The 26230-nt window shown below is 48.0% G+C and overlaps 1 protein-coding gene across 1 annotated transcript in view; it reads right to left on the bottom strand.

Moving 5' to 3' along the window:
* Positions 1–25735, bottom strand: part of AQP1 (aquaporin 1 (Colton blood group)) — a 34632-nt gene extending 8897 nt beyond the window's left edge. The window contains exons 1-2 of the mRNA XM_082192626.1: positions 25718–25735; positions 25168–25620 (exon numbers count right to left, since the gene is read on the bottom strand). Coding sequence (XP_082048752.1) covers positions 25168–25560 — 393 coding nt within the window. The 5' untranslated portion in view covers positions 25561–25620; positions 25718–25735. The remainder of the gene's footprint in view (positions 1–25167; positions 25621–25717) is intronic.
* Between the last annotated feature and the right edge of the window lie 495 nt (positions 25736–26230).

Genomic DNA, 26230 nt, shown 5'->3' with positions numbered 1-26230 from the left:
ACAGGCGAACTAATATCAGTGTACTAAAAGAAGCAAAGATCACCAGTGTGGAAGCAATGGTTCTTCAACTTCAACTTCGTTGGACTGGCCATGTTGTGTGGATGCCTGATTATTGTCTTCCAAAGCAACTACCGTATTTTTTGCTCTATAAGACTCACTTTTTCCCTCCTAAAAACTAAGGGGAAATGTGTGTGCGTCTTATGGAGCGAATGCAGGCTGCGCAGCTATCACAGAAGCCAGAACAGCAAGAGGGATTGCTGCTTTCGCTGCGCAGCGATCCCTCTTGCTGTCCTGGCTTCTGAGATTCAGAATTTTTTTTTCTTGTTTTCCTCCTCCAAAAACTAGGTGCATCTTGTGGTCTGGTGCGTCTTATGGAGCGAAAAATATGGTGTACTCTATTCCAAACTTAGAAATGGAAAGTGTAGTGCTGGTGGTCAACAAAAGAGGTATAAAGACTCTCTCAAGGCAAATCTTAAAAAATGTAGTATAAACACCAACAATTGGGAAAAACTTGCCTGTGAGCCCTCCAACTGGAGAACAGCCTTTACCAAAGGTGTCATGAGCTTTGAAGACACTCGAACTCAGGACGCAAGGGAGAAACATGCTAAGAGGAAGGCATGCTTGGCAAATCCACACCATGGTCAACTCCTGCCCAGAAACCAATGTCCCCACTGTGGAAGGACATGTGGATCCAGAATTGGCCTCCACAGTCACTTATGGACTCACTGTTAAAACAGTGTTTATGGAAGACAATTTTACTTGGCTAGGAATGATCACCCAAAAAAAAGAAGGGGGAAGAAGAAGAGGAACAGGGTCATCTGGGCCCCATGAATTCCATACCATCGGTTGGCCCTTTCTTACATACCATTTTGCGAGGACCAATCATCAGAATCAAGGAATCAAACATTTCATGGCCTGTACCACTCCAGGCTTGAGGTGGGTGGGACTGGGTGACAGTCCGCATGGAATCTATTGCTCTGTTTCTGAAGTTGAGCTGTGATTCCCACATTGCAGGGGGCAATCTGGAGTAGATAACCCTTTGGGTCCCTCCCAAATCTGCAATTCTATGATTCTACAAATGCCACAGTTTCTGCAGCAGAAACAGCAGATGTGTCAGCAGACTCAAGCAAACTCTAAAGTTTGCAGAAGTTCAAAATACTTTTGGGAGGGGAACTGGGGGAGGGGTGTCTAAAAACAGCCTAATGAGAACGGAGCATATTCAGGACATACCAAGTGCTGATCGTTTAGGGACAGGGGTGGAGAAAAGTATATTGAACTGGAGACCACCCCAAAATCCATCGCAGCAGGTGCCCCCTTGTTTTGCCCCCAGGGAAAATTTGAAATGCGTTTTGACATTCTTCCAAACCCAGAAGTAGCGACGTTTCTAATTGGGGTTCTGTAAAAGCTTGGAAGGACTTCTCTATTTCAAACTGACACTCCTAACTGCATTCCCCAGTAGAGCCCAGTTCGTGCCATCAGCAACAGCAGGAGGTAGAGCTTTCTCTCCAAGTTTGCACCACTTCTGGGACTTCTTTGCCTATGCCCCGCAGAGGACCTTAAAGTCCACAAATAACAACACTTTGGAGGTCCCGAGCTGCAAGGTGGTTAGATTGGTCTCAGCTAGGGCCTTATCAGCACTGGCCCCGACTTGGTGGAACGCTCTGTCACAAGAGACTAGGGCCCTGCGGGACTTGACATCTTTCCGCAGGGCCTGCAAGACAGAGCTGTTCCACCTGGCCTTTGGTTTGGACTCAGTCTGACCCTTATGTTTCCCTCCCCTTATGGTTTTAATCTATGGGCTATTATTAAAATGAGGCTGCATTTTAAATTGCATTTTAACCTGTATTTTAAATTGGGGGTTTTCCTATTATGTTTTTACTGTAATTTTACTGGTGTTAGCCGCCCTGAGCCCGGCTCTGGCCGGGGAGGGGAGGGTATAAATAAAATGTATTATTATTATTATTATTATTATTATTATTATTATTATTATTTAGCAACTAGCATGTCCGGGGTGGGGCTTCTTGGGGGGGGGGGCAAGCAAGCAGCCCCTCACTTTCAGCCTCAGGTGGTCCAGTCCTTGTCAGAAGAGAGAGCATGTCTCATTCCTCAGCCAACCTCAACTGACAACAAACCGGCAGATCCCCCATAATTCTAGAGCATGGCAAGAAACCAGGAATCATTTTTGTGTGCCTTAGTTGCAGGTGGGGGTAACAGACTGTAAAGAGAAGAATTATGGTCCCCTTTAGCTTCAAGGTATATAAAAAGAAGAGTATTATGAGCCTAGCAGACAGACAGCAACTCTCTGTATTTCTTTGGGTCTCTCATTCATGGTTGCCAGCGCAGAACCATTCCGTTTGCTGAGTTGTCTCGTTTAGAGGATGCCATTGTCTCATCCCTGTGGGAATGCTTTTCATGGAGGGAGGCGAAAGACAGATGGGAATAAATCAGAAAGGCTTTGGACATGGCAAACTAAAGGGTGTGAGTGGGTAGGTTTAGCAAGACAGTTTTCAATAGGATGGGTTACAATAAATAAACCATACTTTAGAAGTTTACAGTGGAAAAACACAACCACAAAAGGAAAAGTGTTCAAGAAACCAGCTGAACTGCATCTCAGGAGAACAATGCAAGGAGTTTGATTCTCGAGAGAAGCTGTAAGACGAAGGAAACTTAAAGTGTGGTCTGTGAATTTTGTGGGCTAGCAGTTCCAGCTCGATCCTCCTTAAATTTTCTCTGCAAGGCAGATGTTACACTGACAACTCGCCCTGCACAAACACAGGAAACAGCAGCAAAGTTTACCACAAGCGGTTCATTGTTTATATCATGGGTAGGCAAACTAAGGCCCGGGGGCCGGATCCAGCCCAATCGCCTTCTAAATCCAGCCTGCAGACAGTCCGGGTATCAGCGTGTTTTTACATGAGTAGAATGTATCCTTTTATTTAAAATGCATCTCTGGGTTATTTGTGGGGAATAGGAATTTGTTCATTTCTTTCCCCTGAAATATAGTCCTGCCCCCCACAAGGTCTGAGGGACAGTGGACCGGCCCCCTCCTGAAAACGTTTGCTGACCCCTGGTTTATATGTACCAAGAGGTGATGCACCATCTGTGTGGCAAGCTGAGTTGGGGATCATTATGGATCCCAGAATGCTATTGGGGAAAGCAAATGTGTTGCATGGGGTTTTGCCTCAACTGAATTAATAGTTGGATCATGGAACAAGCTTCTGTCAAGAAACAGGGCCCTGTGTGGCTGTTATTGGAGAGGATGTTCAAATCACTTGCAGCCACCCTGGAGGGGGTCATGCAAATGAAGTCATTTGCAATGACTTCAGATCGTTGTGAGCAAGTTTAGCCCTCTGCCCAAAAGGATCCAATTGACGTCTCCCAAATAAACAAATGGTTGCCATGGGCAACACTATGTTGGGGAAATAGAGGAGGAGGAGGAGGGAGGGAAGGAAGGAAGAAACACAAGAAGAGTCTTGCTGTAATGGGCTGAAAAGAGATTGAGTCCACCATCTTTAGGACCATAAGAAAACTGCCTTCAACTGGGTCAAGCCATTTGTCTACCTAAGTCAGGGACACGGGTGGCGCCGTGGTCTAAACCACCGAGCCTCTTGGGCTTGCCGATCAGAAGGTCGGCAGTTCAAATCCCCACGACGGTGGGGTGAGCTCCTGTTGCTCTGTCCCAGCTTCTGCCAACTCAGCAGTTCGAAAGCACGCCAGCACGAGTAGGTAAATAGGTACCACTGCAGCAGGAAGGTAAATGGAGTTTCCGTGCGCTCTGGTTTCCGTCACGGTGTCCCGTTGAACCAGAAGCGGTTTAGTCATGCTGGCCACATGACCTGGAAAAGCTGTCTGTGGACAAACGCCGGCTCCCTCAGCCTGAAAGCAGAGATGAGCGCTGCACCCCATAGTCAAATTTGACTGGGCTTAACCATCCAGGGGTCCTTTTACCTTGTCTATCTAGCTCACTATTGTCTATGCAAACAAGCAACAGCTTTCTCCCCAGGGGTTTAGAGAAGTGCTGGAGATTGAAACTGAGATCTCATGCATGCAAGGCAGAGATGCTAAACCAGTGCCAGAGCGTGTCCTCATGGTTCCCAGGGTGTTTGTGCACCAACATGGCAGTGGGGTGGGGTACAGGGGACGATATGAGGAGGGGGCAGTGGGGCAAGCACTTGCCCTTTCAATCTGTCCAGATCAGACAGAATCAGTCCAGATCACGCTGCTTTGCGAGGCTGAGATGTGGTGTTGGATTTGCAAGGCAGTGTGGGGCTGGCATGTGGAGCAAAATGCATCCTTGAAGAAATTTCACCTGGGGCAATGGCCCCCCATTGCTTAATCCATGCTTAATTAAGTGCCATTTTCGCTCTATAGGAACCACCAGACCACAAGACGCACCTAGTTTTTGGAGGAGGAAAACAAGAAAAAAAATACTCTGAATCTCAGAAGCCAGAACAGCAAGAGGGATCGCTGTACAGTGAAAGCAGCAATCCCTCTTGCTGTTCTGGCTTCTGAGATAGCTGCACAGCCTGCATTCGCTCCATAAGACGCACACTCATTTCCCCTTACTTTTTAGGAGGGAAAAGGTGAGTCTTATAGAGCAAAAAATACAGTAAGTATTTCTATTGGCCCAGGCTGAATCTCCTGCCAGTGTGTGTGTGTGTTTGGGTGACCCAAAGTTTTACTATTATGAAAGAGGGGAAAGGGGGAAAGTAGTAGCTGATGAAGCTGGAAGCCGAAGCGTTTTGCCACGGGGAGAAATAAATTAAAACTCCGCTGATCTCAGCAAGATAGGTAAAGATGCAAATACTAAAATAGGCACTTACTCAGAAAGCGATTTAAGAACAGCAAAGGGGGAATATGAACCGCTCTCCACCCCCAACTTTTCCTTTTTTGAAACAGAACCACAATGGATTGCTACCAAACCAATGTTAGGAGAATAAATGTCATCACCAAGGACACGGGTGTGGCAAGCGAAGAAACGAAGGGGAATGTATCCAGGGAACCTGCAGATGGAGAAGCCCCATCAATCAGGCTGAACACCCTTGTTTGTCCCAAATTTGCCATGGCACCCTAAGTGACCACAACTGTGTGTGTCATCCGAACGATGGATTTCAGCTTGCTGCATAAACAATCTTCCTAACATAGCAACGCTTGCCGGGGTTTCCTGTGGCTCTGTGCTGCATTCAAGTTGCTACATCAGTGGCTCATGCTTATCAACAGGGGGGCTTGTCCATTCTTCTGTTTGCCCTGCTGTTTCCCCTGGGAAAACCCACAGATCAGTGCCGAACCAGAACAAATAGCAATCAGGTTTTCCGTGAATTGCTGTTTCTTCCAATTTAGCACTAAAGAGTGGGTTCTCCGGGGGAAAGTGGTGAGGCAAAGGCAAAACACTCAGCCCCGTGCTTTCATACCCTCCAACATTTCTCCAATGAAAATAGGGGTGTCCTATTCAATAATAATGACGTTGATAATAATAATAATACAGTGATACTTCAGGTTAAGTACTTAATTCGTTCCAGAGGTCCATATTTAACCTGAAACTGTTCTTAACCTGAAGCACCACTTTAGCTAATGGGGCCTCCTGCTGCTGCCACGCCGCTGGAGCACGATTTCTGTTCTCATCCTGAAGCAAAGTTCTGAACCCAAGGTACTATTTCTGGGTTAGTGGAGTCTGTAACCTGAAGCGTATGTAACCTGAAGCGTATGTAACCCGAGGTACCACTGTAATAATCTTTATACCCCATCCATCTGACTGGGTTGCCTCAGCCATGCTGGCCAGCTTCCGACATATATAAAAACATAATTAAACATTCAAAAGCTTCCCTATACAGGCCTGCCTTCAGATGTCTTCTAAAGGTTGTCTAGTTACACATGTCCTTGGCTCAGGGGTTGCATAACTCCATATACGCCAATATTTCTCCGATGAAAATAGGGATGTCCTAAGGAAAAGCCAGACATTCCTGGATCAAGTGAGAAACCAGGGCAGCTTCTGTAAATCTGGGACTGTCCCTGGAAAATAGGGACACTTGGAGGGTCTGTGTTTTCTAGGCACGGTCCAATTGTGGCCTTAGCCTGCTTTTCCCCACCCCACCCCAAACAACAACAAAATCCCTCATACTATTAGCGTTTCCTAATAGTTGAAGGAGTTTCCCAAGCCTGTCAGGGCATCCTCAGGGCTGGAAATACACACCATATATTTACATAGCTGTCAACTGTCCCTTATTTGGAGGGAAAGTCCCTTATCCCAGCGCTGTGTCCCGCTGCTGTCCCTTATTGATGATGTCCCTTAAATTTCCCAGGTTTCAAAGGAAGCAGCTCCTCTCCCTCCCTCCCTGCCAGCCAGGGAGGAGGGAGGCTCCAACTGTGTTGTTTGGCTGCGTTGCTCACCCAATAAGGAGTCTAAGAACGACTGGGGGGTAGAGCTTGCATGCCTTGTGCCGATCAAATCGGTCGCGTTGCCTGGGGACTCGCCTTTGCTCAGCGCTTCCCAGCGGAGAGGTGACGGTGGTTTTCCTTGCTGCATCCCCTTTGCCGGGTTGCTGCGCTGTGGGAACCACCGCTTGAGGCTTCGTTTGGCTGCTGGTTGGGCTTTCTGCCTTTGGCTTGGAGGGGCTCAGAAGTTGAACATACCCGTGCCTGGAAAATCCCTTATTTTGGCTGCTGATCCCTTATTTTTGAGGCTGCTGGTCCCTTATTTTCAAATCTGTAAGTTGACAGCTATGTACATTTAAAGCACATGACTTGCCACAAAGAATCCTGGGAACTGTAGTTTTTTTAAGAGAGCTGGGATTGTTGCAAACTACACTTCCCAGGCTTCTCCCCCATGTGTTTTAAATGGGCTTTAAGTGTTGGGTGTGCACTTTCCCTACCTCTTGGCACCTCCCGCTGCGACCTTTTCTCACAAAAGCATTTGAAGTGGGGTGGATGGGTGGGAGACCCAACTCTAAGAGGCCAGTTGGAAGAGAGACTTAGCTGGAAGAGGAAACAAGTAGTTTTACTCCATTAACCGTGTTTGCCAGCTTAGGCATCTCAAGGAGCCAAGCCTTTTAAGTGTTGACACATTCCCCGACTTTTAGCTGCTGGCTGAGAACCAGACGCTTTTGCCACTCAGTTCGCTGAGATCTGGATCAAGGCATTTTTAAAAATGCAGTCATTCCAGTAGTAATCCTGCCTTGATATCAAACACTTAGGGAAACACTTAGGGACGGATCCGTTCACCTTTCCCTTGGCCTCTCCATCATCCCTGGCCCAGATTGCTAAGTTAAAACCCTTCCGCTGGCACTTTCAAAGGCTTCCTCTCCTGTTTCAGTCTGGAAGGCAAAGTTTCGTTTGGCAAGCAAGAGTCTCAAGAAGCTTGTCCAGTCCTCCATCACCATCCCTGACAAATCTTTAGCCAGGATCCCAGCTGTGCACGGTTACCTGTTTGGTGGGAGAAAGGTGCTCCTGATCTGTTTAAAATTATAGAATTGTACCTTTGGAAGGGACTCCAACGGTTATCTAGTCCAGCCCCCTGCGATGCTGGAATCTCAGGTCAAGCATCCATGACAGATGGCCACCCAACCTCTGCTTAAAGACCTCCAAGGAAGGACAGTCCCTCCTAAAGGTAAAAAAGGTAAAGGACCCCTGGACGGTTAAGTCCACTCAAAGGCGACTATGGGGTTGTTGTACTCATCTTGCCTTCAGGTTGAGGGGGCCAGCGTTCATCCACAGACAGCTTTCCTGGTCATGTGGTCAGCATGACTAAACCACTTCTGGCACAATGGGACACCGTGATGGAAACCAGAGCGCACGGAAACACCATTTACCTTCCCGCCGAAATGGTACCTATTTATCTACTTGCACTAGTGTGCTTTCATACTGCTAGGTTGGCAGGAGCTGGGACTGAGCAACGGGAGCTCACTCTGTCATGGGGATTCGAACTGCCGACCTTCTGATCAGCAAGCCCAAGAGGCCCGCAACCAGGACCATCTATTAAGATAATCCCATTTATCTGCTTGCACTAGTGTGCTTTCGAACTGCTAGGTTGGCAGGAGCTGGGACTGAGCAACCAGAGCTCACTCCGCCGCAGGGATTCGAACCGCCGACCTTCTGATCAGCAAGCCCAAGAGGCTCAGTGGTTTAGACCACAGCGCCACCCGTGTCCTACCTAGTCTAGCATCCTGTTCTCATAGTGGCTAAGCAGATGCCTGTGGTATTCAGAAGCTTTGCTCCCTCTGTCCATGGAAGCCCAGCCCAACCATCAAGGCAAGCAGCCACCTGCATCCCTATGACAGTCCCCAACCTCTCAAGGAATACCATTCCACTGTCAAACAGCTCTTGCAGGAGTTACTCTTTATTTGTTACTGCCACAATTGTTTCAGAACAGGATCATACTAATTCTCCTTTATTGGAGGATTTAAAATAGAGGTTGGATGGCCATCTGCAGAGGTAGAGTTAAGACCAGTTCTGCCAACTGGACCCCAAGACAGGGTGTTGTTCTTTCTTGTATCCAAAAATGCAAGAAGGGCTTTTACACTCGCCAGAATCTCGGCTCTGCCCTAGCTGGCAGTGGCGTAGCGTGGGGGGTGCAGGGGGGCCGGCCGCACTGGGCGCAACATCTGGGGGGGGGCGCACTTGCACTCGCAGCTCTCTGCCCCTACCTGGCTCATTCACTCTCTCTCAGTTAGGGGGCGCAAATTACTTGCCTTGCCCCGGGTGCTGACAACCCATGCTACGCCACTGCTAGCCGGTCCTGGAAGTATCCTTTAAAAACGTCTCTGAAGCTCAGAGACTTTGCGCTTGTTTATTGGGGGAGATAGGAAGCCCAGAGCACTTGTTCTTTAGATGTCCCTTTTATGAAGTGGCACGTAGTGAGACCATTGATCCCCTGCTGGTGAGGCTTACTGACCTCCCAGAAAAGCAAAAAAAATGACCTTCTCCTGTTAGGCAAAGATCATAAGACGACCCGGATGGTCGCCACATTCTGTGTACAGATCTGTAGGCACAGACCATCCCCCAACCTAAACTAAATCTCTGCCCCAAGGATCCTACAATCAATATTTAGCGCAGAGGAAGCAACAGGTGAAGAGAAGAGAATCAGAGCCAGGGCTGCAGAGGGGGAGAATTTATATATTTGTTTGTTTTCTTGCATTTACATTCCACCTTTTCTTCCAAGGGTGCACACATGGTTCTTCCTCCTCATTTTTAATTCTCACAACAACCCTGTGAGGTTGGTGAGGCTGAGAGGCAGTGACCGGCCCAAGCATCACGGCCAAGCGGGGATTTGAACCCGTGCCTCCCAGGTCTTAGTCCGACTCTCTAACCACTACACCACCACTGCCTCTCATGTGTGGTTATTTCAGCTAAATGCCCTTAGGCTTGGTTACAAGTATGGATGCTTGAGGGATTTGATCCTTGCTGAGTCCGTTCTGAGTGATATGATCAACACCTCCCAGACTCCGAACTGAGACTCTTCCAGCCTTTGCTTCTCCAGATTTCTACATCAGATGGTGATTGTTCTTTTTGAATGTCGTCTTGAGAATTCACCAACAAATCTTTCCTAATATACCCATTTCCCCCCTATGCAATTTCATCTGAGATCTTCGCTTCTACAAACCAGTTCCCCCTAATATACCGTATTTTTCGCTCTATAAGATGCACCAGACCACAAGACGCACCTAGTTTTTGGAGGAGGAAAACAAGAAAAAAAATATTCTGAATTTCAGAAGCCAGAACAGCAAGAGGGATCGCTGCGCAGTGAAAGCAGCAATCCCTCTTGCTGTTCTGGCTTCTGGGATGCTGCGCAGCCTGCATTCGCTCCATAAGACGCACACACATTTCCCCTTACTTTTTAGGAGGGGAAAAGTGATTCTTATACAGCAAAAAATATGGTAATGCATTTCTATATGTTGCTTTTGCTATGATATGCATATCTATGGACAATTTGCCCCACTTTTTGGGTACACATTATTTGGGTGGGGAACTGATCACAACATTTGCAGAAGTGCAAATTCCCAAGGCAAGCTGCTTTGCCGGTCAAATACTGCTTCGGAAAGGCAGAATTAGTAGGCTTGCACTGAAATGCAAACATAGCAGATTTCTCTCCCTTCTCAGCTGGGATGTATCAAAGCAGGAGAGCCGAGATAAAAAGCCTTGGATGTAAGAATGGAGAGTATATAGTAGATCCAAGACTGAACTGGAAGTCAAGGCCCACGTGGTGCATGCAATGAGAGGGGATGGGGGAGATTTTGCCAGCACAGTCCTGGATAGATGTGTGGGAAGACAATGGAAGGCCACAGCGGAGAAGATTTCAGTGGCCCATGTGCCAGACAGGATGAGAGAAAACTGCTGGGTTTTGCATCGGCATGCACCGCAGACCAAGGTGGGTGAGGATTTATAGATATGAGGTTCCACAGTGCCATAATCCGCTGCTGAGATCTCAGGAGGCCTCCTTCCTTTGCAGTTTTGGCAGAGATTGGAGCACGGCAGGCGTTTCCCATCACTGTACCTCCCTGCCAGGAAAAACTTGAATTATTGCGTTCCTGCCCATCATGCATCAATTAAAGGTGCAATGGTTAGAGCAGAAGGGAACTACCCTGCTGAAAATGAACTAGGCTTCTCCTTCTGCAGTAAGGGTACACTGTTGGGCGGGGTAGAAATAATGAAATTATTATTATTATTATTATTATTATTATTATTATTATTATTATTATTACTTTCTTACTGAGTCACCCTGCAAGGCCAAGATTTCTATTACATGCCTACCAATGAACTGACAGGATCCTGGCACTTGGCATCAACCTCACAGAACTTCACAAAGCTCGATCTGTCCCTAGATCCTGTGTGAGGCTCCCTCGCCTATTATAGGCATCAGCTCTCAACACTCCCTGCGTCTCCCTCCAGCCTCAGCACTTGGAATGTTTGTGAAGATTCCGTAGCATCACAGCTGCTTAGGCAATGGCTACAGGAGACAGCTTTGGGTTTTTAAATCACACACCCTTTCTACTTCTCTCTCTCTCTCTCTCTCTCTCTCTCTCTCTCTCTCTCTGTGTGTGTGTGTGTGTGTGTGTGTGTGTGAGAGAGAGAGAGAGAGAGAGAGAGAGAGAGAGAGAGAGAGAGAGAGTCTTTCTCTTTCTCTCTTGGTGCTGCCTTCAAGCAGAGTTCCGGAAAATCTACTTCCAGCCTGCTCTGCTATTGTTGCATTTCTTTCCCATGCAGACATTCGCTTCCTCCTATCCCTCCCTTTCCTACAGCACCAGTTCTAGGCTTCGTAAACTTCCTCCCCTTTTGCTCTTGCTGAAAAACAACAGCTGCCGCCCTACCCATTTCCATGGAGACCCCTTGCATTTTCCCACCTCTAATGCAAAGCATATGTCAGAGGGAAAGGGAGTATCTCTCTGTGTGTGCTCATTAGACAGTGCATTTATTTTTCCAACCTGGCTGCTGAGAACAGAGGTATATTGCCATTCTAGAAAAAGTGGCTTCATTTTATCTGAGACCTGCTGCATCCACTTAGTGCTGCGTCAAACAGCTCAGCCGTGCATAATGAGCATGTACCATGGTAAAAAGGTAAAGGTAAAGGGCCCCTGGAGTGGGATGCGGGTGGCGCTGTGGGTTAAACCACAGAGCCTAGGGCTTGCCAATCAGAAGGTTGGCAGTTCGAATCCCCGTGATGGGGTGAGCTCCCGTTGCTCGGTCCCTGCTCCTGCCAACCTAGCAGTTCGAAAAGACGTCAAAGTGCAAGTAGATAAATAGGTACCGCTCCGGCAGGAAGGTAAACAGCGTTTCTGTGCACTGCTCTGGTTCGTCAGAAGCAGCTTAGTCATGCTGGCCACATGACCCGGAAGCTGTACGCCGGCTCCCTCGGCCAATAAAACAAGATGAGTGCCGCAACCCCAGAGTCGGTCGCGACTGGACCTAATGGTCAGGGGTCGCTTTACCTTTAAAGGGCTCCTGGACAGTTAAGTCCAGTCAAAGGCAACTATGGGGTTGCAGCGCTCATCTCACTTTCAGGTCAAGGGAGCCAGCGTTTGTCCACAGACAGCTTTCCAGGTCATGTGGCCAGCAGGACTAAACCGCTTCTGGTACAACAGAACACCATGACAGAAACCAGAGCACATGGAAACGCTGTTTACCTTCCCACCGCAGTGGTACCTATTTATCTACTTGTGCTGATGTGCTTTCAAACTGCTAGGTTGGCAGGAGCTGGGACAGAGCAACGGGTGCTCACACCATTGCGGGAATTCGAACCGCCGACCTTCCAATCGGCAAGCCCAAGAGACTCAGTGGTTTAGACCACAGCACCCCCCACGTCCTACCATGCACCAAGAACCTCGTTGGGTTGCCATATGTCCTCTTTTCCAGGACACGTCCTTTTTTTCACGGGTAGAGTCACCACAGTTAAAAAGCAGAAGCTGGCAAATGTGTCCTCTTTTTTCCCTCTTCAAAATATGGCAACCCTAACTTATGGAACTCACTGGCATTGGATGCTGTAAAGGCCTGCAGCTGCTGAAACGCTAATTCGTGAAAAATACATCTGTGCCCCCTGGACGATTGCCCAGGAGCGAAGGCAACTGCTGGCGGCTGCTGATAATTGAGGCATCCGCCCCACTGGGCTAGTTGTAACTAAGATGGGAGGCCGATGGAGGCTAGCTGAGACAGTGGCGTAGCATGGGTTCTCAGCACCCAGGGCAAGGCAAGTAATTTGCGCCCCCTAACCCGTGGATTTTAGCACTCGAGTCTCTCTTCCGCGCGCCCCCGGTGTTGCGCCAGGTGCAGCAGGCCCCCCTGCACCCCCCACGCTACGCCACTGCTCCCACCACAAGTCTTCAGGACAGCCATCCGAAGGCTGGCCCGGGGAGAAGGTCTCTCCGCCCCACCGCCAGGCTTCGGAGCAGCCTTCCGAAGTCTGGCGCAGGGAGAAGGTCTCTCCGCCCCACCGCCAGGCTTTGGAGCAGCCATCCGAAGGCTGGCACGGGGAGAAGGTCTCTCCGCCCCACCGCCAGGCTTCGGAGCAGCCTTCCGAAGGCTGGCGCGGGGAGAAGGTCTCTCCACCCCACCGCCTGGCTTCGGAGGAGGTCCGAGGACAGTGGGGTTCCTGCTTCCTCGAGGAGGGCCGGCCAAACGCGCCCCCCCAAATGTTGCGCCCGGTGCGGCCGGCACCCCTGGCACCCCCCACGCTACGCCACTGAGCTGAGAGCACACTGATTAGTAGGCCAGCAACCCATTTTCCCTAATAAGGTTTTCTTCATTGCCTGCAATGGAGACAATATAATAATAATAATAATAATAATAATAATAATAATAATAATAATAAACCTTGCCCATATCAAAGTATTTGCACTCCCTGGGAAGAACAGTTGGCTTTCGAACCGCTCTGGGAACTGTAACTCCCTGAGGAGAATTTGGGGTCTTCTAACAGATCTCAGAGGGATGCGGGTGGCGCTGTGGGTTAAACCACAGAGCCTAGGACTTGCCAATCAGAAGGTTGGCGGTTCGAATCCCCGTGACGGGGTGAGCTCCCATTGCTCGGTCCCTGCTCCTGCCCACCTAGCAGTTCAAAAGCACGTCAAAGTGCAAGTAGATAAATAGGTACCGCTCCAGCGGGAAGGTAAACGGTGTTTCCGTGCGCTGCTCTGGTTCATCAGAAGCGGCTTAGTCATGCTGGCCACATGACCCGGAAGCTGTATGCCGGTTCCCTCGGCCAATAAAGCGAGATGAGCGCCGCAACCCCAGAGTCAGTCACAACTGGACCTAATGGTCAGGGGTCCCTTTACCTTTATGCTTCTCCCAGAAGACCACTCCCCACCAAAGATGGTGATCCCTAGGAAAGATCCTATCCTGTATACAGCCTCCCAATGAGGCAAGATCTGTTGGATCTGTTGGATGGTGGCATCCTTGGTTTTGAAATGTCTTCCTTTGAATGATCGACGGAAACCCTCATTTAGCTGTTTCTCAAAGGCATGTCAAAACTCATTTGTTCCAAGCCAGTGTTGACGTGAGTTCATGGATGAATGGATGCATTTATGTTTTAAGATGCCCTAGATCAGCCATCACAGATACTAATACTAAGCTCTGTTCTCTGAGTCTGAATCCTTATGCAGCAAAAAGAGGTGCCTTGCGTACACAAGACGAAGGGATCAGAAAGTTTAAGGGATCCTAAGCTTTGCAGGAAAAACAAAGAAACACGCCAATGAAATATGAGTGGCTCAGTGGCCACAGAATGGTGGGTGTCTGTTGGGTGGAGCTGCAAGAATAGAAAACCAGGGAAGCATGGAATAGGGTGGCTTGAACCCTGAACAGAAGCACTTCAGGCTGCAACATTTTGTTGCAGCGGGTTATACAGATTCAAAGGCTTTACTGCTTCTGTTCATTAGTTGCTAAGGCTTTTAGAGAAGCATCCTCTGTGAGGTGGAAGGGGTGGAAAGAAAAGTATAATTCAAAGTACATTATATTACATAATCTATAACATTTTTTAAAAAAGTTGAAAGAGCTAAAACATAGAAATTCCATTTCAGAGACACTGTAACTCCAGTGCCTGAATGCTTGCAGATTCTACAAACTTGGGAATATCCACATCTTCCCCCGCCTTGGATTTTTCTTGAGACATCTGGCTGGCTCATTTTGGCCAGATCCACTCCAGCAGTTCTTATATTTTTAAGTTCTTGCAAGTCTGTGGAAACTTTAAGGCTCCGGGGACAGTTAATAATATAGTTCGAAACCGTATAAATATAGAGTGGGTTGCAGGATTGCAGGCGGAGGTCTGTAGAGACCTAGGAGGGAGGGAGAGGATGGGGGATGGGGGAAGCTGGACCTTTCATATTCAGGTAAAGAGCTGACAGCTTGATGCCGCGAGATAATTGGGCATGTATTTTTTCTCCCCGGAGAACCACTTTTAGCACTTCTGTCCGTCCCTTCATGCGGGGATAATGCAGTTGGAGAGATTCCTTTGCCCTTCCCCTAAAGCAAATGCGCAGGGTAATTTTTGTTGAGACCCAGCAGAGTTTCAGCTCCTACAGTCGTTTTAACATGTCACATTTGCAATTTTTATGATGTTCTTTCTAAACCATTTGAAGCCGTAGCCATAGCTACCATTCCCCAAGGTCCCTGGGAAGAGCGGTTGGTTTTCGAACCGTTCTGGGAACTGTAGCTCCCTGAGGAGAATTTGGGGTCTCCTGACAGATCTCAGCACCCTTAATAAACTACAGTTCCCAGAAGACTTTGTGGGGGAGCCAGCCCTGCTTAACGTGGTGTGAGACTGTCTTAAATATTTGGTGCCGATGGGACCTGGAAAGGGAGGGGTTTATCCTACAGCCCCCTAGGTTTTCACCTCATGTGACATTTGGAGCTAAGATGACCGCTCCTCCTGAGGGAAAACATCTGGGAAATGATGGGTCTCGACAAAGTTATCCAGGGACAGCCTCGCCCACATGGGCCATGTTCACATGTTACATTTAAAGCACTATGACCCCACTTTAAACAGTCATGGCTTCCCCCAAAGCTGCAGTTGAAGGGTGCTGAGAACTGTTAGGAGACCTCCTATTCCCCTCACAAGGCTACAATTCCCAGAGCGACTTAACAATAAATCGCTCTTCACGGGGAAGTCTGGGAAATGAAGTTTTCTGAGGGGAATAAGCAGCCTCTTAACAGCTCCAGCACCTGTAACAAACTGCAGCTCACAGAATTATTCATCAGGAGCCATGAGTGGTTTAAGCGCTTGTTGTGAATTTGCCTCACTCTGGCTCCTTTCTCGCTCCCTGAGTTGGCTTCAGCCCTGTCTCCCATGCGTGGCCGTGACTCCCAGTTTGCATCGCTCAAGAAGAAGAAGATCAAACCAAAATGATAAAAGAGCAGAAAATTCAGGAGAAACGAACCCTCTTCACACAAACGCTTGGTTTTCGGAGCTTTCTCCATGCCGGGTCTACGGAAGCTGTTCAATCAAATTCCTAAGGAAACCATTTTCCTGTTCCATCCTGTGTTCATTGCTCTTGGAGGCTAATGTCCCCTCAGCTGAATTACAGATTTGGCGTAGGACATTTAATTATTGGCGTCGGCTAAATTTAAACCCCACCGGTCTACTACCCTTAGCAAGATTATCCCGAGAGCACTTGGACGAAAACTGTCAACCGAAAGCTTTACTTTTCTGGTTTATCACCACAACCATTATTAGCACTGGCCTTCAGTAAAGCAAATAATTTAATTAGACAGCGCCTATATGATACTGAGCGACAGAATAATTTGGCCACGATAAGGACATTTGGTCCACGGTATGATTATGTCCCACCTAGTCATTTTGACACGTCGGCACGCTATTTGCAAAATTAAATCATTCCAAAATACAGACGCGCTCTGACTTACGCGAGATTAAATACACAGTGGTACCTCTGGTTACGTACTTAATTCGTTCCGGAGGTCCGTTCTTAACCTGAAACTGTTCTTAACCTGAGGTACCACTTTAGGTAATGGGGCCTCCAGCTGCTGCTGCACCGCCGCCACATGATTTCTGTTCTCATCCTGAAGCAAAGTTCTTAACCCAAGGTACTATTTCTGGGTTAGTGGAGTCTGTAACCTGAAGCATCTGTAACCCGAGGTACCACTGCATTGCCTTTTAGCTGTACTTGAGGGTCGATTTCAAAAAATCCTGCTGGAAAAACGGTTATTTTCACGTGGAGATGGCAGTATTGAATCAGTAGCTCTTGGGCTTCTAGCTTGCCTTCTTTATAAAGATTTGCAGAGTTATTACCCCTCGATTACTATCCATATCTGGTCACTCAACCATTGCTACTTACTTCTGGCAGATCAAAATAATCAGGTGACAGCAAAATCTGCAATTTTTTTAGCAGGGGCAATTAGAATAGTATCTATTATTTGATTATTGATGTAAACCCCTACAGCAGGCATAAGCAAACTCGGCCCTCCATATGTTTGGGACTACAACTCCCATCATCCCTAGCGAACAGGACCTGTGGTCAGGGATGATGGGAATTGTAGTCTCAAAACATCTGGAGGGCCGAGTTTGAGGAAGCCTGCTCCAGATGTTTTGGGTCTACAACTCCCATCATCCCTAGAGAACAGGACCTGTGGTCAGGGATGATGGGAATTGTAGTCTCAAAACATCTGGAGGGCCGAGTTTGAGGAAGCCTGCTCCAGATGTTTTTTGGTCTACAACTCCCATCATCCCTAGCGAACAGGACCTGTGGTCAGGGATGATGGGAATTGTAGTCTCAAAACATCTGGAGGGCCGAGTTTGAGGAAGCCTGCTCCAGATGTTTTTGGTCTACAACTCCCATCATCCCTAGAGAACAGGACCAGTGGTCAGGGATGATGGGAATTGTAGTCTCAAAACATCTGGAGGGCCGAGTTTGCCTGTGCCTGCTCTAGAATGTATTTTGTATTGGTAAGTTTTCACCTCTGTCTTCAGTACGTTGTATTTTATTTTATTTCTGTGGCTAGTGGCTGGTGCAAATACAGATTCTTCTGAAAGGGAAAAGCTGTCTCCAAGCTGAGGAATCCCAGAACACCAGAGGGTTTTTTTATGACGACTCTGGGGAAGCCGTGCTCCCTTGGAAACCAGACCACACATCTTTAATAGCTCTTGTCAGCTCCTCCAACTGTTTTCTGGAGGACACAGCATCCCTTGGCATCGCGACCAGCACGGTCTTTACCTTCTTTTTTGCTGCGTGGGCCAGTTCTACAGCGGTGGTTTCGGAGAGAATGAGCAAGCCTCCGTTTTAGAGACCGATTCTGAGCTGTTTCAGGTTAATGGGGGTGGCAGGAGGGAAGGGGGGGGAGGGAAATTGACTTGAATCACATTTAAAGGCAAACCTACCTAAATGGACACTTTTTTGGGGGGGGAATACACAAACCAAAACACAGCCATCCTTCCATAATAATAATAATAATAATAATAATAATAATAATAATAATAATAATTTTATTTATACCCTGCCCTCCCCAGCCAAGACTGGGCTCAGGGCAGCTAACAACCAATAATAAAAACAAGTTGATTAAAATGCAACTTTAAAAAACAAGATTAAAATACAACATTAAAATGCACACTCATTTCAGTAGAAACTCAAATCAAAAACTTTTGGGGACTGAAAACGTTAAGTCTTCCCCAAGGCTAACTATCCAGACTGGTCCTACATGGGCCAGAAAAAAGCCAGGGAAGTCCCCAAATAGAAGTTCCATCACAGAAGGAGAAAGGGGAGGGAGAAAGAGGGGGAGGGAATCAATTCAAGCTTCATCAATTTTTGCAATTTTGCAATACCCCCAGCAAGTAATGTGTACAAAGGTGAATGTGCTGGGGGAGAGCAGGCATAACAAATGCACATTGCAGGGGAAATGTCAGGTGAAATTGCTTTGCAAAAAAATGAATTGCACACAGTCGATAATCAGGAAAGATCTGGACTAAAATGCTTGTGAATTTTCACAGGGACTTAAAGCGGAATGTTGTAAATTGATGTGGGGCTATGGAGAACTGAAGACAGGGGAAAGGAGAAACCAAAGATTCGCCCGTCCCTAACTACAGTTCCCATCAGCCCCTGCCAGCATGGTCAATGGTCAAGGGTGATGGGAGTTGAAGTCCAGTTGACAGATTCACCCCGCCCTACACAGCAGCTCAGCCTGTCATTTCAGCGGGCTCTGCTTCAAAGTAAGCAGGCTTTCATATTTAGGGCAGCAGTGTAGTGTAGTGGTTAGAGCCTGGTCCTGAATGGAGTAACTGTGCCCCTGAAGGACCAGATGCGCAGCCTGGGAGTCATTTTGGTCAAATCTGTATCCAGGGCAGCTGTTTACCAGCTCCGTCTGGTACACAGGCTGAGACCCTACCTGCCTGCAGACTGTCTCGCCAGAGTGGTGCATGCTCTGGTTATCTCCCGCTTGGACTATTGCAATGCGCTCTACGTGGGGCTACCTTTGAAGGTGACCCGGAAACTACAACTAATCCAGAATGCGGCAGCTAGACTGGTGACTGGGAGCGGCCACCGAGACCATATAACACCAGTCTTGAAAGACCTACATTGGCTCCCAGTATGTTTCCAAGCACAATTCAAAGTGTTGGTGCTGACCTTTAAAGCCCTAAATGGCCTCGGTCCAGTATATCTGAAGGAGCATCTCCTCCCCCATCGTTCAGCCCGGACACTGAGGTCCAGCTCCGAGGGCCTTCTGGCGGTTCCCTCACTGCGAGAGGCCAAGTTACAGGGAACCAGGCAGAGGGCCTTCTCGGTGGTGGCGCCCGCCCTCTGGAACACCCTCCCATCAGATGTCAAAGCAATAAACAACTACCTGACATTCAGAAGACATCTGAAGGCAGCCCTGTTCAGGGAAGTTTTTAATATGTAACATTTTAGTGTATTTTTCATCTTTGTTGGAAGCCGCCCAGAGTGGCTGGAGAAACCCAGCCAGATGGGCGGGGTACAAATAATAAATTATTATTATTATTATTATTATTATCATTATTATTATTATTAAGCGTTGGACTAGGACCTAGGCTACCTCACAAGGTGTTGTGGGGATTCAGCGAGGAGGGGGCTCAAGTGAGATGTAAACTGGATTGGGGCCCAGCGGGGATATGACGCTACAACTTTTTAACCTTTGTTGTGGTCCCAAGCTGTTGTTTGGGTATTGAAAAGACTTGTAGGAGCCAACTCCTAGGGGCTGAGGTGCCTTCACCGCCGCCCCCCAAAAGATGGCCATTGCCATTCAAATAGTGTGTGTGCCATCATGGGATCGATTATGTGGGGTGAGGTTTAGCTGCCCCCCCCCCATATTTTAGTCAAGTTGACACCCCTGTAAAGTCTTTCACCAGCACCAGAGGTCTTGTTGAGAGTTTAGGGCTAATAATAATAATAATAAAATAAAAATTATTTATACCCCACCCTTCCCAGTTCAGGAAACCGGGCTCAGGGCGGCTAACAACAAATTTAAAACAATTGATGCTACAAAAAAAGCATAAAATAGGGTATAAAGCATAAATAACAATAAAATCAAAAATTAACTTAGGGGGGAAATCCATCCAATAAACATTAGATGATCACCAGGGCTAGCTGGCTAAATTAGTCCAGCGAGGAGACCAGGGGAAAATTAGCTGTGGGATCCCAGAGTGGGTAATCTTCATAAAAAGGGGAGGGAGAGGGAAGGAAGGGGAATAAAAGATCAGGCTAAGTTCAAATTGAAAGCCAGGCGGAATAGCTCTGTTTTACAGGCCCTGCGGAAGGAAGTTAAATCCTGCAGGGCCCTGGTCTCATGGGACAGAGCGTTCCACCAAGTCGGAGCCATCACTGAGAAGGCCCTGGCCCTGCTGGAGGATAATCTAACTTCCTTAGGGCCCGGGACCTCTAAACTATGATTATTCATGGACTTCTCTGCGGGGCATACCAGGAAAGACATTCCCATAAGTACAAGGGCCCTAAGCCACAAAGAGCTTGATGAAGAAGATCTCTCAGCCACAGCTGATAAGGCCTTAGAGCTCACCCCTCATTGTGCCCAAAGCAAAAGAATTATCAGTGAAGATTAATTTCCTCCTGAGGATAAAAGCTTGTGCGATTCTGAGGAAAGCAAAACAAGTGTTGATAAGACCAGAAGCTTTTCTGATCTCACCAGTATGGCTCACTGCAGGCTGTGGCTCTGTGGTTTGCAAGTAGAAGGTTCTGGGTTCAGTTCCTGGTATAAGATGGTGGGGGCTCCCCATCTTAAATCCCAGAGAGCTCCTGCCAGCCAGTGTAGACTCTACTGAGCTGACTCATTATAACATAGCTTCCTATGTTCCTGGGCGTTGGCTGAAACTCTTTCTGATTCATCATGGACATTTGTGGTTACCTTCTATTGAGTCAGGCGGTCGTTCCGCTAATTTATTTGCTGATTTACTTATACAATTTGCTGGCCGGCCCTTTGTTTTTCCAACTTGGCTTGCAAGAGAAAACTACTTTTAGAAAACTGACAATAAAGAATGAATAAAAGCAGCAGATGGATAAAAATTCTAGGTGTTGCCTGTTCTAACTGACAGGTGGGTGTTTTCCAGGGTCTCGGGGTCAAACTGCACTTCACATTAATTGTGTGGAAGCAATTAATGTGCCTTTTTATTTTTTAAAAAAAGTAGACGAGGATGGGGAAGAAATTCAGTTTGGTATTTAAATTCGCACTTTCCAATACCAATGCCCAAAATGAGACTCAGCTGTCCGAAATTTTCCCTTCTCTGAATTTTGCAATGCAATTCCCCCAACAACAAAAATATGTGCAAGAAAATGCACTTATTGGAGAGACACGTTCGTGAAGATGCGTGTATTTGGTGAAAATCACATACAAAAATGCATTAAATTTAGGGGTGTGTGCAAAAATGTGTAGATTAGGAGGAACGCTCACTAAAACGCTGGCAAATTTCCGTGAGCGCTTTGGTTTCGTTTTGAACAAAGGACAAAGCGATATAGAAAAGTGGTAAACTAGACTCAAGGCTAGGAACAACGAATGGAACTGAAATTAATATTATGATTGTCATTGTTGTCATTTGCATTTATATCCCGCCTTCCTCTCTAAGGACCTCAGGGGGGTGTCCATACTTAGTTGTAGCCCATCAGCATCCCCTAGCCTTGCTGTACGCCTACTACGAGGGGCAGGCTCCTTCCACACACCCTTGCGCGCCCCCCCACAATTTCTGACAGCCCTCCCTCGAAACCTATGAGCCCGTCTGCAGCAGCCGCAGAGAGGGAGGGGGCTTGTTTAAGGCAGAGTAAATGTTTAAAAGGTCTGGAGCAGTAATAATAATAATAATAATAATAATATTTTTTATTTATACCCCGCCCTCCCCAGCCAAGGCTGGGCTCAGGGCAGCTAACAAGCAATAATAAAAACAAGTTGAATAAAGTACTGCTCCGCTGGTGCGCTGGATGGAAGCCAGCTGGTGGGAGGGAGGCGGCTGGGACGACCAGACGCTGCAATTTTCTGGAGAGCTCTCTAAGGCTCCAAAGGGCATGTTTAAGTGGAGTTGGGCGATACTCTCTGTAGGTCTCTCTCTCTCTTTTAACACACAACATTCCAAGGCAAGTTGCAGCTTAGTGAAAGGTGGCTGAGTGACTAGGGAGAGGGTCTTTAACCCTCCCCCTTGTCCTTTTTCAGCTTAAGGTTCCCCCCTCCTCCAGCTGATTTTTGGCCCACGGTGGAGACGCAGACAACATGCTATGACTCTAAAGGTAAAGGTAAAGGGACCGCTGACCGATAGGTCCAGTCATGGCTGACTCTGGGGTTGTGGCGCTCATCTCGCTTTATTGGCCCAGGTAGCCGGCGTACAGCTTCCGGGTCATGTGGCCAGCATGACTAAGCCGCTTCTGGCGAACCAGAGCAGCGCACGGAAATGCTGTTTACCTTCCCGCCGGAGTGGTACCTATTTATCTACTTGCACTTTGTGCTTTCAAAGTGCTAGATTGGCAGGAGCAGGGACCAAGCAACGGGAGCTCACCCTGTCGCGGGGATTCGAACCGCCGACCTTCTGATCGGCAAGTTCTACACTCTGTGGTTTAACCCACAGCGCCACCCGCGTCCCAGTTACTATGACTCTGGGCCTCTGGAAAAAGCAGCTTCGGGACATGGGCGGGACCCACTCCTTCTTTCAGCTGCTCCCCCCCCCCGTGGTGGTTGAATGCTGCCTTCCACCCCACACTTCCCACAAGTATTAATGGAAGAAGCAGCTCGTAACTGGGTTTCCGGTCCTAGAACAGTCTCTCCCCCAGCCTGGTGCACTCAGATCGACATTGGACTACAACTCCCATGGTCCTTGTCCATTGACCATGGGAGTTGTGGTCCAATATCGATCTGAGTGTGTCTATTGACCATGCTGGCTGGGAGGTTCTAACAACAGCGGAGGATGCCAAATTGGAGATGGCTGTCCCCAAATCCAGGGTAGGTATAGGAACCTGTGACCCTACAGATATTGTTGGACTGTAACTGCCAGCAGTCCCAGCCAACAAGGGATGATGGGAGTTGTAGTCTGGCAACATCTAGAGGGCGTTGGTTTCCCTGTTCTAGGAGATGATCCCTATCTACTTCGAGAGATGGGTCAGCTCTCAAGAGACAACTGTAGCAGTTATCCCTTCTTACCACGCGCAAGGGGTAGAGCATGACCAGTCGGATTGCCTCCAACAAATGCCAGTGTTCCTGTGGTTCTCCTTCAGTCAGCAAAGAGCAGGATATACCTGGGCTCAGTGCTCAAATGCCTCTGCAGGTGTGGAGTACAGGTATTATGTAGGCATGTACCCCATGTACCCCAGGACCAAACCCACTGCTTCCTCCAATGTTGATCACCTGTTTTGAGTGCCAGCAAAACTGGAGCCAAACCAGAGCACGCGAAGCATGCTCAGAGGAGCCTCCAGGTTTGCAAAAGGGCAGGTGATCTTTTAAAGAATAAAACGAAAACATGGAAAGAGGAAAGAACACAACAAAAGCAAGGCTAATGAAGATTTGACACGCTCAGGGATCACCAAAAGTCAAGAACTGCTGAGTTGGAAAAGAGCGACGGGAAGCCAAGAAGGTAGAGTGAATTGGCTTTAGCCCCTAACAATGGAAAGGCATGACTGGGACTCTGATTAGGAGCAGTCCTGTTAGGGGTTAAGGATATACTGCAACTTTCTGTTGCAGCTCCCACTTGTGGAAACTTGGCAGCATAGGACCGGAGGAACCAGCCACTGCTGTTACTGTTCTGGGTAAGGAAAATGATGCCTCTGGCAGAATTCTCCCTTCTGTGCCACTCTTAAAGATACTTCAGCCGACTTGAACTCAACACTGGACAGCCCTACAATGGCTTTGGTGACACTGAATACCTCCAACATAGTAAGCAACCAGAGAAAAGGATAAGAAATACACAGTTGCTGACGATTACAAGATATGCATGTGGCGGCAAAGGCTAGGGTTGAATCCTTAGCTCTCCAGGAGTTAGTGCTTTTCACCAGTAAATCCATTCGGTCAAAGCCCACGCGAAGCAACGCCTAAGGGGTTTTAGCCAGACTGAAAGGAGCAGGTGTCTCCCACTTCCTGTGCTTTTCAGAATAGCAGCTACCAGGCAGAAAATCAACAGGTGTGTTTTTTTCACCCTGGAATGAAATGCTGAGATGGGGAATTGGTTACCACCAGCAGCTGAAATTTCTACCTGCCAGGAAGCTATTTCCAAGAAAAACCATGGAAATCCTGAACACCTGTAACATGGTCTTCAAGGGGAACTCTCATTTTGCATCCATCCCATCTGACACTCCCATTACATTTGTCTCCATAGTGTGTGTGTGTGTGTGTGTGTGTGTGTGTGTGAGAGAGAGAGAGAGAGAGAGAGAGAGAGAGAGAGAGAGAGAGAGAGAGAAAGAAAGAAAGAAAGAAAGAAAGAAAGAAAGAAAGAAAGAAAGAAAGAAAGAATCTTAATGGGATTGTCAATGTTCTTCTGGCAGGGCTCTTTGGCCATTCACAGCTGTGTGTGGAAATTCCCACCCAGTGTGACCAGCCACAGAGATAGCCAGCAGAACTGCCAAGCATGGAACCTTCCTAAAAAAAGAGAGAATTTGTCAGCTGCTTCTCCCCAGATACCTTCGTTCTGCAAAACCCATTCGCCTCCCTTTGCATCTAGCCAGAACGCACGGCACCTGCCGACCCCTGTCCTGTTGCAGAGAGGGTAGAAGCGAAAGGGCCCTGCTGGACCAATGAAAATAAAAGCTGGCCACCTTCTGGAACATCTGCTACCTTTGCCACCTTACGACTCCAACATCCCTGGAAAGAGACCCAGCAACCTCCACACCCTTTTAACAAGTAGCTCTGGAAACCAGTGGCCAAACATCTGGACTTTTGAGGCTATTGGTTTTCTTGAGGGTTTTTTTTTTGCCAGTTTTAAAAATTGATTTCTCATCTTTTTTTAACAAACTGTGACCAAATTAGTACAAATTTTATGCAATTTTAAAAGCTGACTTCCCACCCACCCCCCGGTTGATCCTTCTATTTTTCCTCCTTCCTTTGCTGTTCCTAAGTACAATAAGATCTCCAACTTTCATTTCAATACTGCATCCCTTCTCCCTACACATTCACCTGTTATCAATTTCTGCTATGTCTTTATAACCTGCCCCCAAAGCAGCTGAGTAGAGCAAATCTCCTTTTGTGGTTTTCTGGAGCCTTAACCCGCAGACAGGTACAGGTACAGAGGAAGTTTGGGATGGGTCGCCTTACCGCATTGAGCCCCAATGAGTTGTCCGACAGCCCGGACGTGATCCCGGAAAGGATGGCTGTGGCCACGACTGCCCCCAAGCACTGGGCGATAATGTACATGACGGCCCTCAAGATGCTGATCTGGCAGCTGAGCAGGAGGCCCAGAGTCACGGCCGGGTTCAGGTGACAGCCGCTGATGTGCCCCACGCTTTGGGCCATGGTGGCGATAGAGATCCCGAAAGCCAGGGAGACTTTCACGTTGTCTTGGACCCGCGGCACGGTGTCGTTGGCGCTGGGGATGGGGAAGTTGATGCCCAGCGCCGCGCCGATGCTGATGAAGATGAAGAGGCTCATGGCGAAGAACTCAGCCACCACCGCCCTCCAGAACTTCTTCTTCTTGAATTCGCTGGCCATCTCTGCCCTGTTCCCTCTTGCCTTCTAGCTCACAGGCTTCCTTGCTGAAGAGAGAGGAGTCTGAGGGAGGAAGAGAGCGCTCCGGTTATTTATAGGGCTTTGGGTGGTCTGTAGGAGGGAAAGGGGTGTTGTACAAAGGGAGGAAAGGAACATTGACAATTGATGCTGCCTTTGGTACGGATGCAAGGCACCACGAGTTGCCTGCCAATTTGTTTCTTCCCCCCTCCCTCCTTCCTCCACCAGCTTCCTCCGCCCAGGCAACTTCTCTGCCTTCCTTCACAAACTCTGCTGCGCTCTTGTTCCCAAGTGCTTTTTAAAGGCATTCTCACTGCAAGAGCCGTGGGGAGGGTTTGTCTGCAGAGCTGCTAAGATCTTCGCTGCGCTCTCCAGATAGCGAGGGAGGCAGGAGGCAGACCTGAGCGAAAGCTCTTACCAGGCTTCTGAATCTCTCTCCCCTTCCATCCCTCTTTCCCTGCCTTTCTCTCTGAACTAACTGGGTCTCTTTACATGCTCAGGGGCTATTTATTCTCCCCTTTGGTGAACAAGGAGGGATAGCAAATTGAATACTAAGAAGAAAAGTTTAATTGCTGCAATAAAAGGGAGTGGAAAAATCAATTTCACATTCCCCCACCTGTTATCAACCATAAGGGTTATAGGAGTCCATTGCGCT

The sequence above is a fragment of the Podarcis vaucheri genome (assembly GCF_965113315.1).
Source record: "Podarcis vaucheri genome assembly, chromosome: 12".
Classification (NCBI taxonomy): Eukaryota; Metazoa; Chordata; class Lepidosauria; order Squamata; family Lacertidae; genus Podarcis; species Podarcis vaucheri.
This window is presented reverse-complemented; position numbering and strand designations above follow the sequence as displayed.